Source organism: Psammomys obesus, unplaced genomic scaffold (genome assembly GCF_907164565.1).
Source record: "Psammomys obesus unplaced genomic scaffold, mPsaObe1.curated_primary_1811, whole genome shotgun sequence".
In the NCBI taxonomy this organism is placed as follows: domain Eukaryota; kingdom Metazoa; phylum Chordata; class Mammalia; order Rodentia; family Muridae; genus Psammomys; species Psammomys obesus.
This window is the reverse complement of record NW_026587216.1, coordinates 32,086,794-32,106,404: the sequence shown is the minus strand read 5'-3', so window position 1 is coordinate 32,106,404 and position 19,611 is coordinate 32,086,794. Positions and strand designations below refer to the sequence as shown.

General features: G+C 36.8%; 1 protein-coding gene across 1 annotated transcript in view; it reads left to right on the top strand.

The window, feature by feature from the left end:
- Rb1cc1 (RB1 inducible coiled-coil 1) overlaps nt 1-19,611 on the top strand; it is a 69,387-nt gene that overhangs the window by 29,882 nt on the left and 19,894 nt on the right. Inside the window, exons 6-15 of the mRNA XM_055603195.1 lie at nt 1,427-1,629; nt 3,628-4,054; nt 7,497-7,667; nt 9,273-9,457; nt 9,669-9,855; nt 9,937-10,018; nt 10,113-10,174; nt 12,327-12,430; nt 12,667-12,793; nt 12,878-14,778. Coding sequence (XP_055459170.1) covers nt 1,427-1,629; nt 3,628-4,054; nt 7,497-7,667; nt 9,273-9,457; nt 9,669-9,855; nt 9,937-10,018; nt 10,113-10,174; nt 12,327-12,430; nt 12,667-12,793; nt 12,878-14,778 — 3,449 coding nt within the window. The remainder of the gene's footprint in view (nt 1-1,426; nt 1,630-3,627; nt 4,055-7,496; nt 7,668-9,272; nt 9,458-9,668; nt 9,856-9,936; nt 10,019-10,112; nt 10,175-12,326; nt 12,431-12,666; nt 12,794-12,877; nt 14,779-19,611) is intronic.

The following is a 19,611-nucleotide window of genomic DNA, read 5'->3' as shown; positions in this document are numbered from 1 at the left end:
CTGACATTTACTTTCTGAATTTTGCACAATAATAGTAGGTTAACCTCTAGATGCTGTGAGTTTCCACTCATGGAATATTCACCAGATTTACAATACCAGGGATGCCTGTGTTTCCTCCTGTGGAACTATCTTAAATCATACAGTGGTTGATTGCCCCAGTAACATTTTGCACCTATGGGCATATCTTACAAGATCAACATTCTTAACTGAGTCGTGACGTTTTCGTAGTTTATAGCTGGATGAGAATGTTGATGACCCTCCAACCCTTAACCCCCCAATTACTAGTTGCTTAAATAGCAGCTTGCAGTACTATGAGAGCTAGCCAACAGGGAAGAAGCTTCCTGATCAGCACCAGCTCTTTCCTTTCCTGTGAGGAGTGTGTTTGCTGTCTTCAGCTGCGTAGTCCTAGGTCCTACCACAGTCTTGATGGACAACCAACAACATTGGTGTTTGTATTGTGCTTTCTGTGTGTGGGAGGGGGTGGAGGTCCTGGTCCTCTAACACACTACTCCACTGACATCTGAATGTCCACGCTCTGTAACACTACTATGTTTGTTTTATAATACTAACTTTCTCGTACTTCCCCGCCACATACCATGTCTGTGTGTTCCTCATGCTTCTGCCACTCTAATGCTAGTATTACAGGTATGCATCATTGTGCCGGCCCACAATAAAATTTGATTCTCTTTTTTGTTAGCATTTTGTGAGTCTTCAGACATTCAACTCTCTAGTCTCTTCTTTTTTCTTTCCTAATTTATGTTCATATTCTCTTTATAACTTCATAAATAAGTGGTATGAACTTCTGAAAGTCTTCACTTTTTCATCTTTTTGTTTGTGGGATTTTGTTTGTTTTAGTAGTTAGGACAGAGTAATGTTATTTATTTTCTACAGGCCTAGAATCTTTTGTGGCAGGGAACTTCTCTTATTCAGAAATCTCCTACATTGCTTTTCATCTGTTCTTTAAAATTATCTGACTCTTAGGACTGCAGAGTACTTCAGTTGTAAGCATACTTGTGGTCAAGCATGAAAAGTTGAGTCCCCACCACCTGTACAAGAAGCTGGGAATAATGGCATGTGCTAATCCCAGTGGTTGGGAGTCAATAGACATAATAGTTTGTTGGCCACCAGCCCAGCTCCAGGCTCAGACTTTTTCTCAAAGGAATAAAGTGGAAAGTGATAGGACACCCAACATCCTCTTCAGTATCCCAGGCTCATACTCTGCACACGTACCACATACACACATTCATATATATACAAACATAAAGAAAATAATTTTTATTTTGAGGACCAACGTTACAATTTCAAAATGTGTTATATTAATGTATTCTCAGTCCTTTATGTTTGGCAAAAATATATGTACATATATATCTGCAAACATATACACACAGATCATTGCTTTCTTTTATTCTTATCCATTTTCAAACAGGAAATGTATGAGGTTGCCAAGAAGCTATGCTCTTTCTGTGAAGGCCTTGTCCATGATGAACATCTTCAGCACCAAGGCTGGGCTGCCATCATGGCCAATCTGGAGGACTGTGGAAATTCATACCAAAAACTTCTTTTCAAGTTTGAAAGTATTTATTCAGATTATCTGCAATCCATAGAAGACATCAAGTTAAAACTTACCCAGTATGTTTATCATTAAGTGGATGTTTAAAATGTCTTTTAACAGTAGTTTTTTGTTATTAGATGTTTGTTCCTTAAACAGCATATGTTTGTTTAAATTCTTATTTTAGAGTTTTTTAAAGCATTGTTATTGTTGTTTTTTTGTGTATGTAAGTAGAGGTATGTATGTTTCTTGGTGCTTATGACTTTTGGATGTTGGTTTTCTTTTTCCACTGTGGGATTCAGGCCAATCCTGTTAGCCTCTCAGTCACCTCATGTGCCCAGTTTTAGAGACATGGTCTACTTGTGGTTTTTTGGGTTTTGGTTTTTTTTTTTTTTGAGATAATCTTTCTGTGTAGCTCTGACTCTTCTTGAACTCACTACGTAGATCATACTATGTAAATCAGGCTAACCTCCACCTCCCAGAAATTCACCTGCCTCTGCCTCCCAAGTGCTGGGATTGAAGGCATTTGACATCATGCCTGGCTCTAATTTGTGTTTTTTAATGTAGGTGTTAAAAAAAATACATATTTGACCCCCACATACTTTTTTTTTTAGTTGTTTAATTATATAAACTGCTTGGATAGAGTAATTTATAAAACTAAGAATCTTTTCCTGTCTTTTGCCCAGCAGAGAAAATGTAAATTGGAGGAGAGAGAAAAAAAAGACTATAACCTATATCTCATATAAATTAAAAAGCCAATATATATGGAAAATTTTTGCTACTTTTAAAGTAATGCCATCACAATATAAGTCTTTTACATTGGCTTTTGGAAGGAAAAGACTATAATCTAAAATTAATATGCAAATGAATAATAACTCAGCCTTAGATTAACAATTGAATGTATGCTAGTATATGTACTCCTGATTTTACATTCAGGTTTTTGGTTTTGTTTTTCTTTATTCTGGGAACTCAACTCAAGTCCTTTCCTGTATTAGAAAAGAATTTTTTTTTTTATTTTGTTTTTAAAGACAGGGTTTTTCTGTGTAGTCCCGGCTGTCCTGGACCAGTTCTATTACAGCAGATTCACAACAATCCACCTGCCTCTGCCTCTCAAATGTTGGGATTAAAGGCGTGTGCCACCAAGCCTGGCTAGACAAACACTTTTACTCTTAAGTTGCATCTCAGCCCACATGACTCCTCCTCAGTTTCCTCAGTATTGTAGATTGACTATTTAAGACATGTTTGGTCTTAGTTGACTTGAGAAGAAATATTGGTAAGAAAGAGAATGAATAACTAGCATTAAAAGGATCATTTTAAAATTATTTATTACAACACCCTTTCCAGGTATCTATTTTTAAGGGAGTCCTCCTAACCACATCAGTGTACATTAAGATTCATCATTTTACAGTCTTATGCAATATCAAAGATTTCATATTTTCCCCAATATCCTTTAACAGCTTGTATCTCTCAGTCTGTTTCCCTGATGTGGTAAGTATGAGTTATCTTAAAGCTAAAATTGTTAATTTTATCCTATGCTTTCAATATATTAAATATATATGATTGTGTTAAAGGTAGTGTTATAGTGTGAGGTACTGCTATGATCAGCCTTCATAAATTTTAATGTTTTTAATAAAGAGGTTTTATTTGAAAAGGGTTTGGTTAAAAAATCATTGCCTACTTATTTAGTATAATCTAGCTAGCTTTGCTATAAATTGGTATTTTAATGTTAATGGTTACCTCTCTACTAAGAAGCTGCACTTCTTTTATTTTTCTTTGGTTTGGTTTGGTTTTTCGAGACAGTGTTTCTCATGTAGCCTTGGCTGTCCTGGACATACCTGGTAGACCAGGCTGATCTCTAACTCACAGAGTTCTGCCTGCCTCTGCCTTCTGAGTCCTCGGGTTACAGGCCTGTGCTACCACACCTGGCTCTAAGCTCTTCTTTTAGTTAGCTAATAAACCAGCTTATATGTGAATAATACAGGGAGCAGTGGTTAAGGCTGGTGTTTTGAAGTTCAATATGATTTCATTGGATGATATTTGAACGTACTGTTTTACTGACTCATGTTTTGTATATTAAGTTTAGGAACTGCGGTTTCAGTAATGGCCAAGATTCCACTGTTGGAGTGCCTAACCAGACATAGTTACAGGGAATGTTTGGGAAGACTGAATTCTTTAAGTGAACATGAAGGCTCAGAGAAAGCTGAGATGAAAAGATCCACTGAACTGGTGCTCTCTCCTGATATGCCTAGAACAACTAACACATCCTTGTTAACCTCATTTCACAAGTCAGTGGAGCATGTAGCTCCAGATCCCACCGATGCTGAACATGGCAAAGAACTTAGGGAATCTTGTCAAAGTACTGTCCATCAAGAAGAAGCTTCAGTAGATGCTAAAGACAGTGATCTGCCCTTTTTTAATGTTTCTTTGTTAGACTGGATAAATGTTCAAGATAGACCTAATGATGTGGAATCTTTGGTCAGGAAGTGCTTTGATTCTATGAGCAGGGTAAGTAGTGGTGTGTGTATAGGGTGGGGGTGATTAAGTTATACTTGAAGCAGCATACCTTGCGTTGGAACGTGGAGGCTGGATCATACTACTTGTAACCATGCTTTTGAGTTGATTGTTTGAGAAGATTATTTGAGAGTACAAATTTTTAGTGTAGTTAGGATTTACATAAATAGGTTTTGAGTGGTTCAAGGATAAATCACTACCAACTAAATTATAGTGTTGAACATTTCCGTGATCTAGAAAGTTATCTTTATCCAGTGAGCACCTCCCTACATGAGAAATTATAACTATTCCATCTCCTTGAAAATTCATCAATAAGACGTTGTGCTTTCAGTTAAAATTAATTCGAGAAGTAATCCTGGGATAAATGTCTCTTCCTATCTGCTTTGTAAGTTGATGCAAAACACCTGCATCAGAAAGGAAATTGTTTAGTGACACAAAACATTAATGTTTTGAAGATTTAGTTGTCAGAATATAAACACTAAAAAAGTGAAAGCTAGACTAGTGTTTCTGCTTAAGTAATAATATTTTGCAGATGAAATTTCGATGTCTGGACAACTGACTACATAACAGTGGTCCCAATAACCAGTGTCATTTTTATAACTAGAACTGTGCTAGAATTCAGAATAATTTTGCCTAAAATAATGCTTGCTAGGGAAGCACTCTAGCACTGTGTTGTATCCCCCTGAATTGTGTAGGCAGTTTTACAAACTTTCCAAGACTCACTTTAAACTTACTGTATAGTCCAGTGTAGTCTTATAATCCTTGTGATTCAACCCTTGGAGTAGCCGGGATTACAGGCCTTCTCCCAAACCAGCATTAGACTTTTTGGTTTTCTCTCTCATACAGTGAGTTATGTCTATCTCATAGCAGTAGTTTTGTTTGCCAGCAATGTAACAAATAAAACGTCCTTAGATTTAATGCCTTTATTTGCAAAGAACTCTGTTTAAAGCCCTTAGTTTCATAGATTAATCCAATGTCTATTGTAATTCTTAATGTGTATTTCCAACTGTAAAATTCCAATAGCTATCTCTGGAAATGAGTTGGGACATAAGGGGGTTTTTTTGGCATTTAGTTTTTGAAATTTCTAAATTCCACCCCTGACACTTGTGGATTACTCCTGTGTTTATAAGGTGTTTTCTTAGCAATTTGAATCCCTAGTTTTACATTTGTATGGACTGATTTGATAGATGATAATTTCCATAGTTACTTTGTTTACAGCCCAGTTTTAATTCATGCACAACATTCTGTAATTGCTGATTTATTTTTTTTGTAGATGTCTAGTCCACAGATGAAGAGGATTTATGCTTCTGATTAATACATGGCTTACATGTATGCTTAGCTCAGTTTATAAACTTCCCAGAGTTTATTGACCCTTAGTACTTATAGTATCTATCAAGTTATTATTTTGTTTATTTATTTGATTGTCTATCTATTCATCCATCCATCCACCCACCCACGCACCCACCCATCCATCATCTACCCATCTGTTTAAGACAGGGTTTCATTCTGTAGCCCTGGCTGGCCTTGAATTTCTTCTGCTCCTCAAGTGATGGGAGCAAAGATGTACACCAGTACATCCAGCTATTTGCGTATTGTATGGAGGACAGTTGTTTGAAAGTTGTATAGTTAAAACCAGAGAAGATTAGAGTTGGTTTTACAACTTCTTTAATGCAACTGTTGTATGTTGACCATGCAGTTGTCAAAATGAGCTCATGAGTAGAAATTAATGTAGCACTAAATGCTAATGATGGAAATCTGGACAAACAATTATGATTAATATTAATCAAAAATTATCTGGAAGTTATGGTTTTTGTCATTTTTGGGAAAATGGAATGAAATATTTCACAAAATATGAAATAAAATTTTGTTACAGCATAATTTGGGAATTATGTTAAACTAATTCAAGGTTAATCCATTGTTTTTCTCAATCACTTGAATTGTCTTCCTGTTTTACCCTCTCTAATGCCATTTAAAGGACCTAGTCAAATTTCTTTTTACAGATCAGAAGGACAGTCAAAAAGACCTTGATCAATGAGATGGCTCAGTGGGATAACTTGAGCATCATATCTGGGTCCCAGATGTTGGTGGGAGAGAATTGACTGTCATAAGTTGTCCTTTGACCCCTATATGCATATCATGGTTTTTAAGAGGTCACATTCATGCTCACACAAATGTATGCAATCTATTACATATAAATGTAGCTGAAAAAGATAACTTGGTTGATATCCACATGTTAATATTAGCACGTGTTCAGAATCCCATCTGAGGCTTGAAAAGCTGTACTAGTTTTCCGCCATTAAAAAGTGAGCTCAGGATCTGATAAGATGATTCAGTGGGTAAAAGCGTGGATAGCTCATTTTAATCCCCAGGACTCACATTGTGAAAGGAGAAAATTCTCAGAGCTTGTTTTATGGCATGTCTTTGTCCTCAGAGGTAGAACACTTGCCTACCAAGGCCCCAGGTTTAGTCTTTAGTATTGCAATAATAATGATAAAGCAGTAAAATGTGTTTTCAATCTGTTATCATGGCTCCCGCCCATAATCTCAACACTGGAAATTTGAGATTAGCCTGACATATGTAGTGTGAGTCCCTTGAGTGAGACCCTGTCTCAAAATAAACAAAAAAATTATGTTATACCTAATGCCACACAGAGTAATCAGTCTGAGGCTCACAGATTCCTATCTGAAGGAACCAGCAGAATCAGAGGAGAAGGAGATTAGCAAAGGTTGTCTGCTGTGCTACAGTTTCAGGGACCTTTAGCAAAACAAGGTTATTTGTTATCTGTGACCACACAGTTTTTACCAGAAAACAGTTTACGTCAAACACATTGTCAGAAGTCAGAATAGGAAGGGTGAAGTTTAAGAAAACAAATTGATCAAGCCATTTCCTTGCTGTAGAAATTAAGTATAAAGCTCTCTGTCCCACTTGGGAAGAAAATCTTGCTTTTTTAAAGATGGGGTGTTACTGTGTTGCCTATGCTGGCCTGAACTTTTGGTCTTCCTGCCTTATTAAGTTCTGAATTACAAGCATATGCCAACTTGCTTGGTATGGAAGATATCTTTGAAAGAAGTGAATTGATAAGAATTACTACCAGAGAATGGGTTTGTCATTAGCTCTACTTTATATAACCTTGATGTCCTTGGAAATAACATTTTCTTAGGGATATTGAGAATTGTTTAAATTATAATATTGGTTGAGATTTGTGATTCCTGGAAATATGCTCTTGATTTTTTTGTTTTGTAGTTTGTTTAGTATTAGTTGTTTAGGATGATGAGACTAGTCCTGATAACCTTTCTTTGCAAGTATATTTTATTTCCTATGTGTTTTTCTGTCATTTTCTACCACTTTTGTATCTGATTCTCTGTCCAGTTACTGTGAAATATAGCTAAAACTGGTTCCAGGAGATTTTATTCATATGTGCTTTCTTCTCATTTAGCTTGACCCAAAGATTATCCAGCCGTTTATGTTAGAATGCCATCAAACTATTGCCAAACTTGATAATCAGAATATGAAAGCCATTAAAGGGCTTGAAGATCGGCTGTATGCCCTGGACCAGATGATTGCTAGCTGTGGCCGGCTGGTAAATGAACAGAAAGAGCTTGCTCAGGTATTGGCCATTTGTGTATACTGAAGCATGATGTCTGTTTGGTGTGCGCCATTTGTTTACTTTTCCTTGACTATTGGGAATGCACTATATCCATGAGTGTTCGCTAGACTTGCCTGTTGCTATGACTGTGTAGCTAACAAAAATTAACGTGAAGGAGAGGTTTGTTTTGATTGATGAGCTAAGAAGAATATAGTCTGTGGTGATGGGAAAGTCAGGACACCAGAAGCAGATGCAGGAGGGGCAGAAATACAATGTCATTGTTAACAGAAGTAAAACTTAGCTCTTGGCAGGTTAGAAAGAAAATAGGATCCAGAAGCAAAGAGTGAAACAGGCTGGGCTGGGCTGGGCTAGAGATTTCAAAGGCCCATACCCCTGTGATTCATCTCTGCAGCCAATTCTTATATCCCAAAGGTTCCGTATCTTCTCAGAACAACATCAAGGGAGGGCCAAGCACTCAAAATGTGAGCTTGTGGAGAACAATTCAGATTTATAACAATATACCACATAACAGAAAAAAAAGACTTGTTCTTTCTTGTTATTCCCATTTGAGACTGGCTGTCATTTTGTTACACAGGTTAGGCTGTTGTGATTACAGGTAACTGTTATCACATGTAACCAAGGCATGCTCTAAATAGTTGAGTTTGATAAATTGAATTCAGGCACTATGGATGAAAGCTGAAATACAAACCATGAAAGTACTAGCCACAGCTGGAGTGAAAGTGATTATTTTTGATGTGTTAAAAAATAATATAATAAAAAGTTGTACTGATAAGTACCTTGTATTCTCCCTCAAAAACATAGGACAACAAATAAAAGAAGAAAAATGAGAAGTCTTGGAAAATTGACTAAACCTTTATAGTTATGACCATTTGTTACTCCCCCCAACTCAGAACCAAGTAGCCAAATTTCATTTTGTACTACCATACCTCCTCCTGTCATTCCCTCCATTCCACCTGCTGTACTTCTTGGAATAGAAGTTTCCTGTGTAGCCCAGGTTGTCCTTCTGCCTCTGCTTTTGGAGTTTTGTGGCTTCTGTTGGTTGTTAAATTTTTTTATTCCTTTTGATGTTGATCTTTCATGTGCTTATTTTTAATAAAAACCAAAGAAATACTATAGAAGTCTAAGGTAGCTTAAACTTTGTGTTTCCCGGGCTGGAGAGATAGCTCAGAGGTTAAGAACACTGGCTGAGTTCAATTCCCAGCAACCACATGGTGGCTCACAACCATCTATAATGAGATCTGGTGCCCTCTTCTGGCATGCAGGCACACATGCACTTAGTACACTGTATAAGTAATAAACATAAAAAATAAATTGAAAAAAATTTGTGTTTCCCTGACATTTTAAAGAATTGGCTTTCGGCTTGTTTTTGGGTTAGTCTGGGTCAATTATATTAATATATGTTAAGATACAGATTATTGTAAGTTGGTTTTTAGTCCTTGGAATTACTTTTTTTGTTTGTTTGTTTGTTTGTTTGTTTTGTTTGCCTGTTAGTGTGAGATAATAGATTTTAGGGATCCAAATGAAAAGTTGTCCATTGTCTGTTTTCATCTTAATTGAGTATTTGCGTCATTTATGTAACAAAATATTTTTAAAACTTTCTTTAAGGGATTTTTAGCTAATCAGATGAGAGCTGAAAACTTGAAGGATGCATCTGTGCTACCTGATCTGTGCCTGAGTCATGCAAATCAGCTAATGATTATGTTGCAAAACCACAGAAAACTGTTGGATATTAAACAGAAGTGTACCACTGCCAAACAAGAGCTAGCAAACAATCTGCATGTCAGACTGAAGTAAGATTGTGTCATATTTAATTTAGGCTCTTTAGAGTTCATGTTTTTATCTTCCTAGTAATCAGAGTAATTTCCCCTTATGATTACATTGAAATGCATATTGATTGTTCCTGGAATTAGGCTTTATAGAGTCTTGATCTTCATAGCTTACCTACAAGATGACTTTTAGCAAATGTTGGGGCTGTTGAAAACAATGAATCTTATTCTGTAGGTGGTGTTGTTTTGTGATGCTTCATGCTGATCAAGATGGAGAAAAACTGCAAGCACTGCTCCGCCTTGTAATAGAGCTGTTAGAAAGAGTCAGAATTGTTGAGGCTCTTAGTACTGTTCCTCAGATGTATTGCCTAGCTGTTGTTGAGGTTGTAAGGAGGAAAATGTTCATTAAACACTACAGAGAGGTAAGCAATTCTAACTGTTTAATTATACATGAACATTAATAATTGCTATAGGTTATTAACATAAACTTTTCCTCTTCTAAGTGGGCTGCTGCTTTAGTCAGAGATGGAAAACAATTGTATGAAGCTGAAAGGTCAAAAAGGGAATCCTTTGGGAAATTATTTAGTAAGTGTTAATTTATTTACCATTTTCCTTTTTTTTAATTTTTTGGCCTTTAAATAATTTATAAAATAACCATGTTCCTGCTTTCTTTATATAGGGAAATCCTTTTTAAGAAATCGTCTGTTTAAGGGACTGGACTCCTGGCCCCCCTCATTTTGTGTATGTATTTTCTAACCATGACCAAATTTGTATAGTATAAACCTCTTCTTTTTTTCAGGGTTAGAAGCACATTCAGAAACAGAGTAAGTTGTGAGTGAAAATTAAATCAGCATAAAATGGTTTTTGGCTCTAAGGGTTACTTGGTATAAGCTTTAATATGTGCTAATAATTTTTCTTGTTAATTTTTGAGATGTATTTTAATTATAATATTTTACCCTTTCCTTTTCTCCTTCCAAAACCTCATATATCCCTCATGCTCTTCTTCAGATTCATGGCCTTTTTAAAAATTGTTCTTGTATGTCTATGTGTTTATACAGAAATATTTAAAAATATAATCTGAGTCCATATAATGCTACATGTATGTATATTTTCAGAATTGACCATTTGGCACTAGACAGTTGATTAGTGTGCTCATCCCAGGGGAAGGCCGCCTCGTCTCCTCCCAGCTGCTCCCAGCTTTACTTAGTTGCCTGTGTTCTTTGTGTAGGGTTAGCACATTGTGAACCTTTTTTTCCCATGCAGCTTGGTGAGTTCATTGGAGTCCTTGTTCAGGTCACATTTGGGTGGTCATATTGGTGGGACATTGTGGGTATAGCCTCAGATGTTACTAGAAGACAAAAGTCACTGTCACTTACAGTCTTTCTGCTTCCACTTTGCAATGTTTTTGAGCCTTGGTGCTGCACTGTTTGTAGATGTATTTTTTGGTACTAGATTCTACAGCTCTTCATATTGATTGATTTTGCTTTTCTATAATGGTTTCTGTTTCCTTGATTAGGAGAAAAGATGTACACTTATCTTTGACTATAAGGAAAAATATTTATAGATTGTTGTTAGGGATTAGGGCTTAGTAAATTAATGGTTGTAGATTCTCCTACAATAATCATGATTTCATGAGCACTGAGTCGTTAGCTAAGTTTCCAGTACCAGACATGGTCTCTTTCTGTTGAGCAGGTCTTATGTTTGAGTAGAGAGCTCTTGGTTACTTCCAAAGTTTGTGTGCCACTGCTTCATCACCTGAGAACACACATTGGGCTGTCATCGTCAGTGGGAATGCAGTTCTTTTGTTTTTCATTTTTTTTATAATTTATTTAACATCATTTATGTGCATTAGTGTGAAGGTGTCAGATCCCTTGGAACTGGAGTTACAGTTGTGAGCTGCCATGTAGGTGCTGAGAATTGAACCTGGGTCCTTTGGAAGAGCATACAGTGCTCTTAACCACTGACCCATCTCTCTAACCCATCATTTATCTTTCTGTTGTCTGTTGTCTTTTTATCCTATTGTCTCCATACCACGTCATTCTTTGAGTCAGAGTAGCTTGAGTCTTGAATAAGTCTTCATTAAAATTAAACATGAAAATATCATTTGATATATTTTAAGGTCAGTTAGCTGGGTCTGTTTAATTTTTTAAATGAAAAGAAACATTTTTCATGATCAAAGAAATTTAGGAAATGCTGTGAGTCTATCACCCATATTAAAACTTCAATTTCAGACATGTTTCTGCAAGCAGTATTTCTTAAGAATGTAGTAGATACGTAGCATAATTGGAATTCACATGTTCCTTTATTTATGAACCTGTTTTATGTTTGATTATCCTGATATTTAAATTTTGACTAGTGGTTAATTAGAGTTATTTTAAAAAGATAACAATTCTTGCCAATATTATAAAAAAAAACAACAACTAAAAAACAACTAAAATTAATACTTTTAGAGTTTTCAAAATGAGAAGAACAAAGACAGACCTCTTCCTAATGTACAGCAACAAAGATTACTATTTAGAGACTTTTGTGATCATTCTGAAAGTCAAAGGAGAATTTGGGAATAACAAATGCACATTGCACCACATGGCACCATTTAGTATTAGTGGGACCCTAGAGTTTCTATAAAATAGTGCTAAGGACAAAAGGGGAAGAACAAACATAATAGTTTCCGCCAAGCAGTCCAGTGTCCAGACTGTTAAAGATTCACAGAGCTAATGTGCCCTGTCATTCTTGCATGATCTTTTGTTTAATTCTTTTATTTTTCTCTGTTAATTGTAGTGAGATCATTTGACATTTTTTTCAATCTCTTATATTGTTTTTAATTGTATCAAGAAATATAAATTCATCCTTCATATTGGTAAAGTTTTTTTTTTTTTTTTTTTTCTATTTATAGACTCGGAAGCCTAGAAAATTTGACTGTGAACTTCCAGATATATCATTAAAAGATTTACAGTTTCTTCAATCATTTTGTCCTTCAGAAGTGCAGCCTTTCCTCAGGTAAAGGCTAAAAGTATTTTTGACTTGGGTTGATCTTAAAATGGTGAAATTTATGATTTATTTTCTTATGGCTTCTCTGACTTGGCATGCTGGGTTTTTCTTTAGGATTATATAAGGTTCTTTCAGTTTGCCTATCTTTGCTTTAAGAAGGACTATTCATGCTGTTGTATTGTTTTTATGTAGTTTGCAGTTTTTGTAAGAAACTAAGAATCTACTTTGCTTGCATTCTTTTTCAGGGTCCCCTTACTTTGTGACTTTGAACCTCTACACCAGCATGTACTTGCCCTACATAATTTGGTAAAAGCAGCACAAAGTTTGGATGAAATGTCACAGACCATTACAGATCTGCTGAATGAACAAAAGGCAAATGAATTGTTTTAAATATTTTTATTAGTATCAGATGTTTACATTGTTTCAGATCTTTAAAAGTTTTACTCTGTGTTCCAGGTATCCACAAGTCAGGCATCCCCACAGTCAGCTGCTTCTCCAAGGATAGAAAGTACAACAGGCATTACAACTACTACCTCACCGAAAACTCCTCCTCCACTAACTGTTCAGGATACCTTATGTCCGGCAGTGTGTCCCTTAGAAGAATTATCTCCAGATAGCATTGATGCTCATACATTTGATTTTGAAACCATCTCCCACCCAACCACAGAACAAACTATTCACCAAGCTTCAATAGACTTGGATTCATTAGCTGAAAGTCCCGAGTCTGATTTCATGTCTGCTGTGAATGAATTTGTGATAGAAGAGAATTTGTCATCTCCGAACCCTGTAAGTGACCCACAAAGTCCAGAAATGATGGTAGAATCTCTTTATTCATCAGTCATCAATGCAATCGATAGTAGGCGCATGCAGGACACGAGTGCACGTGGAAAAGAGGGCTTTGGCGATCATGCAGCTCTGCATGTCCAGCTGGAGAAATACAGAGTTGCTGTCCATGATTCTCACAACAGTATACAAACCATCAAGGAAGATCTGTGTGACTTCAGAACATTTATACAAAAAGAGCAGTGCGACTTATCAAATTCTTTAAAATGTACAGCTTTAGAAATAAGAAATATTATTGAAAAAGTAAAATGTTCTCTAGAAACAACACTAAAGGAAAAGCATCATAAAGAACTCCTATCTTTAAAAAGTGAGTATGAGTGTAAACTTGATGCTCTAGTAAAAGACAGTGAAGAAAACGTAAATAAAATTAAAAAATTGAAAGGAGATTTAGTATCCCTCGAGGAGGCTTTACAAAATAAAGACAACGAATTTGCTTTGATTAAACATGAAAAGGATGCTGTTGTCTCCGTGCAGCATGAGAAGGATCAGAAGTTGTTAGAGATGGAAAATATAATGCATACTCAAAATTGTGAGATTAAAGAACTGAAACAGTCACGAGACATGGTGTTAGAAGACCTGAAAAAGCTGCATGTTGAAAATAATGAGAAAATAGAGTCATTGAAAGCTGAATTTCTGTGCATAGAGGAAAGCCATCTGAAAGAATTAGAGGACATGCTGCACGTCAGGCATACACAGGAGTTTGAGAAAGTTATGACAGACCACAAAGTGTCCTTGGAGAAATTAAAAAGGGAAAATCAACAAAGAATTGACCAGATACTAGAATCCCATGCCTCAGCTGTCCAGGAAAAAGAACAACAGTTACAGGAATTGAAACTCAAGGTTTCTGATTTGTCGGACATGAGGTGTAAATTAGAGGTTGAACTTGCATTAAAGGAAGCAGAAACAGATGAGATAAAGATCTTATTGGAAGAGAGCAAAACACAGCAGAAGGAAACTTTGAAGTCTCTCCTTGAACAAGAGACAGAAAATTTGAGAAAAGAAATAAGTCAACTAAACCAAAAGATTCATGAGAATAATGAGAATTACCAGGTGGGCTTATCAGAGTTAAGAGCTTTAATGACAATTGAAAAAGATCAGTGCATTTCAGAGTTAATTAGTAGACATGAAGAAGAATCTAATATACTTAAGGCTGAATTAGACAATGTAACATCTTTGCATCACCAAGCATTTGAAATAGAAAAAAAACTGAAAGAACAAATAGTTGAACTACAGAGTAAATTGAACTCAGAACTGAGTGTTCTTGAAAAACAAAAAGATGAAAAAATAATCCAACAAGAAGAGAAGTATGAGGCACTTATCCAGAACCTTGAGAAAGACAAGGAGAAATTGGTCATGAGCCACGAACAAGACAAAGAACAGTTAATTCAGAAGCTTAATTGTGAAAAAGATGAAGCTGTTCAAACTGCGCTAAATGAATTTAAGCTGGAGAGGGAACTTGTTGAGAAAGAGTTATTAGAAAAAATTAAACATCTTGAGAATCAAATAGCCAAAAGGTGAGTATTAAGCTTAGAATTTAAATACTGATGGATCAAATGTACATATTTATCAAAGTACCTTAAATTATTCCTTTACTGTAATTAGAGGAACTGAGATATTTTAACAAAGAAATTTTACTTTTAAAATACTATATCAAAAACATGAAAATAACGTTTCATAAATTTACTGTTGTGCCTCACATGTATGTGTTATTCAAAGTACCTTGAATTATTCCTTTACTGTAATTAGAGGAACTGAGATATTTTCACAAAGAAATTTTATTTTTAAAATACTACTTATCAAAAATGTGAAAATAACGTTTTATAAATTTACTGTTGTACTGGGCATGATGGCGCATGCCTGTAATCCCAGCACCCAGGGAAGCTGAAACCCCGATCTCAAAAAAGATAGAAAGGAGTGAAAGGAGAGGGAAAGAGCGAGGGAGGAAGGAAGAAATTAACTATTGTTAGCATTGAGTATGATAGCTTGTGCCTGTAGTCCAATTACTCAGGAGGCTGAGGCAGGTTGCTGTGGGCTCAAGTCTGGGCTCAGAGTGAACTAGTTCCAGGCCAGACCTTATCTTGAAAAGGAAACAATAGTATGTCAGTATTTTAGATTTTCAGAAAAAATACTTGTTTGAAAACTGTAATTCAAAATTTCTTTTTGATTTGTAGCTTTTACTAAATTCTTCAATTGAAATTACTTTTGTTGTTTTCCTATATTTGTATTAGAGTTTGTTTCCTCAGTTTAGGATTGAGCCCTGGCTAAATCAGATGGAAATATGCAGAATGTTCACTATTGCTTTCTTTTAAAATTATCATCATCATCATATTATTTATTACAATTTATTCACTTTGTATCCCAGCTATACCCCCACCCTCATCTCCTCCTGGCCCCATCCTTACTCCTCCTTCCCCGCTATGTCTCTCCCCTAGTCCCCTGATAGGGGAGGTTCTCCTCCTCTACTATATGACCTTCCCTATCAGGTCTCATCAAGACTGTCTGGCTCCTCTTTCTCTGTGGCCTAATTATGCCACCTCACCAGGGAGAAGTGATCAGAGAGCAGGCAACTGAGTTCATGCCAGTGATAGCCCCTGCTCACCTTTCTAGGGAACCCACGTGGAGACTGAGCTGCCCATGGGCTACAGCTGAGCAGGGGCTCTAGGTCCTCTCCATGCATGGTCCTTGGTTGATTCATCAGTTTATTCAGCCCCTTCCGCCCCCCCCGCCCCCCCGGCCAAGATTTTTTGGGTCTTGGTCTTCTTATTGGAGCTCCTGTCCCCTCCAGGTCTATCTCCCCCTTCTTCCGTAAGATTCCCTGGACTCTGCCCAAAGTTTGGCTATTCTTTTGTTGATAATACAATTTCATTAATTTTCTCTGGTCAGATAATGTTTTTAAATTCCAGACTTCTTATAGATTTCTTTTTATTATTTTTTTATTGTCTTCTGTTATATTTTTAATTACCACAGGTGGGTTTAGTATTTCCACTTAAAACTTTGTGATTGGATTTTGCCCAATAGTTTGTAGAGTATGGCTCATGTATCAGTCACTTAGTCCTATCTCGTTAGTTCTCAAAGTAAGTATTTTGAGTGTGTGTTGTGTGTGTATGTATTTAATCCCTGACTCTTACCTTTTAACACTCTTAATTGGCTGCCTGTAATGTAATACTGATTTCAGAAGAGCTCTTTTTGTATTCTTGGGAGGTGAGAGGGTTTAACAGAGATATAAGCCTTTTGGAAATTGTTATAGAACTTTGGAGACAAAAGTCAAAACAGTGTGATTACTGTAAAAAGGTTCATTAAAGAACCAGAACTGGATGCTAAGCTAGTAATAACATTATATTAAGAATTATTGCAGTCGGTAAAACAAACTGTCAAGTTTAGTTCTTAGTACAGCATAGACCAGTTCAGGTTTATTTTAGGTAACAGCGTCACGATCAGTAGATGGAGCCTTACGAAGAGAAAGCAATCAAATGAAAGGAAATTTTAGCCAAACCGACCTTCTAAGAGTCTTGCTGATACCAAGCTAGAATAAGAAACTAAGGGTAGGAGATGAAGAATTTGATCCAATATTGAAAGAGATCAGATAACAGGTGTTGGGAATTTTCTCCAGACTGAATTACCAAACTCTGTGCTACAGTTGAGCAGTGCAAGCTTGACAAGGACGGTTGTCAAGGTTGGAGTAAAAAAGAGCCTAATGTTTAGTGTGTTTGTCAAGCTCTTATGAACTACCAAGAAGACAGACTCTGAAAGCCCTCATCAAAGTTGACTCTGTCTGGCTCACCTGGGGAGCTGCCACAGCACTCAAGAACCTCTTAAAATCAAAATCATCAACTGTTGGCTTTCTCTGCAGCAGAAAATGAGTAGTTCTCAGTTACTCGTCAGGAGGTTACCGTGAGGGAGCTGGCTACAAGCCTCTCTCCTGTCCTCAAAACCTTGCAGGTGTTCGTTTATTGGCGTACTTGAAGCTCTTCAAGGGAATGTGGGAAATGGAGAGTCTTTGCCCTGAAGTATGTATGGGAGTACAAAAGAGGTGGTAGCAGTGCTGTGGGGGAACAGTCTAGTATTGTACCCTATTTTAAAACTTAGTATAGTCAGATGTACTTATTTACTTACCATTATTGACCGTCTAAATAAAAGCATTTTAATTAATACCAAGTTTGTTTCACGTGATGCAGCTTCTGTCCCACATATTCCTGAGATTTCCTTATCCTTTGTCTTTTCAAAGGTAAGACTCAAATTGACATTCTATCCTTTCTTGATTAGACATTTGTTTCTATTTCTTCCTTTCACAATCACCGAAATTCTGTACATTAAAAGCTGAAAAAAAATGCAGGGTAACTATGATTATCAATAACTTGTTCATTAATTTCATTTTTTCCCTCCATTACTAGACATGGTATTGCCTAGAGACAACCCAGAAAAATCTGTTACATTAATAGTCTTTTCTGTCCTTATTCTATCAGTATGAAGTTAAATCAGCGATATAGCAGACTACATTTTTACTTATTGGTTCAGCATTGTAAGGGCCCCTCAGGGGCTAAAGTGGTAACATAATTCAGGAAATGTTTGAGGAAGGTGGTCATTTGTATTATGCTGTATGTGTGGAGATCAAAGGACAGCCTTGTTTGAAACAAGGCCTCTTTACTTGTTACCATGCACTGCTGAATGCTTAGACTAGCAGTCCTGCAAGCCTCCAAGGGCTCTTCTGCTTACACCTCCCAGGTTGCCAGTAGGTGTGCTTGGCGTACAGAGCTCTGCTACCACACTTGGCTTTATGTAGTTTCAGCATCCTTGTGTGGGAGGCACTTTACCCACTTAACTGTCTCACCCCCAGGAATTGCTTTCTGGAGAACTAAATTACATCTCTTAAGCATAGGCCAAAAATCTGCTGCTTTCTTTAGATTAATATTTATACCAGTTTTAAGTTCCTTTTTTTGTGACATATAGCTGGGAGAATTGTCACAAAGTGATCTCTGGCTCTGAGACCACTTTACCTCATCCTTGCCAAATGGCACTCGTATGTACTATGGTCATCAGTAGATTGGACCACAGTTGTATCAGGCTAACTGCTTTAGGAATTAACGTAAGAGCCAAGGCTTATATAGGCATGAGACTAAGGATACAAGTCTTTGTCTGGAAATGTCCTTAATTGAAAACAGATTTTTTTTTTTTTAAAGTAGAAGAACAATAGTCTGGGCAGAAATAGGGTTTAGTATAAAAAGTTCAGTCCATGTGGAGAATGACTGGCCTTGTGGAGACAGATTAGTGTTTTTGTTGTTGTTTTCATTTTAATTGAGGTCCAGTGTGCGCAGCCTGTCATCAGATGACTGGGTGGGTTTTGCTGAATTACTGAAATGTAATTCCTAAGAGGTTCCTTGCGGAGGACTTACAGGCATTCACATCCCATTCCCATCTTCAGAAATATATCCATGTCATTCCACGAAGTCCCCCTCCCACCCCATTCCTGGCCCCTTCAGTACCGAGAACTGAACTAAAGCCTACAGCATGCCAGGCAGTCAGTTGTAATACTGAACTATCTCTAGCCCCTACTTTCACAAGTTTCTTATCACCAGCTTTTGGGGGTGGGGGTGCATAAGAGGAATATAGGGTTTCATTATATAGTCCAGTCTATCCTTGAACTCAAAATCTTGCCTTAACTTCCTGTGTGCTTGAATTACAGTCTTGTGCCACTTTGAATAGCTTTGTCACCAAATTACTCTAATTTCCTTCTAGTCCACTGTCTAGAAAATTCTTTACCCAGCCTCGAATCATTATAGATCCACACTCCTTCACTTTTCTCCTTTTATTTACCTTAAATGTTCTGCATGGTTTTATAATTGTGCCTTTGAAAAGATTGCCCTTCCCTTCTGTTCTGCTGCAGCTCATCAGTGTGGCTTTGATGCTTGCCCTGTGCTTTTGAAAGATGTCAGCATTTATGCAAAATCATTAGGAGCTAGGCTTGCCCAATTTTCCCCTCATTATGAATGCCACTGATAGGTACAGAAAAGGCAAAGTGGGAGAAACTTACATGTCTATCTGCTTGGTAAGGGTGCTGCTATGCATAGCTCTCTTAATGAGTAAAGACAGTACAGTGGTTTGAATATGAAATGAATACTACAGTCTTGGGCATTTGAACACCTGGTGCCCAGTTTGTGGCACTAGGGAGGTTTAGGTGCTGCAGTCTTGCTGGAGAAAGTACATCACTGGGAGCTGGTTTTGGATTAAAAGCCTTGTGCCATTTCCAGTTCATTCTGCATCATGCTTGCGGTTGAGGATGTGAGCGTTCAACTGCTCCTTCCAGCAACTGTGTTTGCTGGTTGCTGCCAAGTTTCCCTCCCATTATGAAA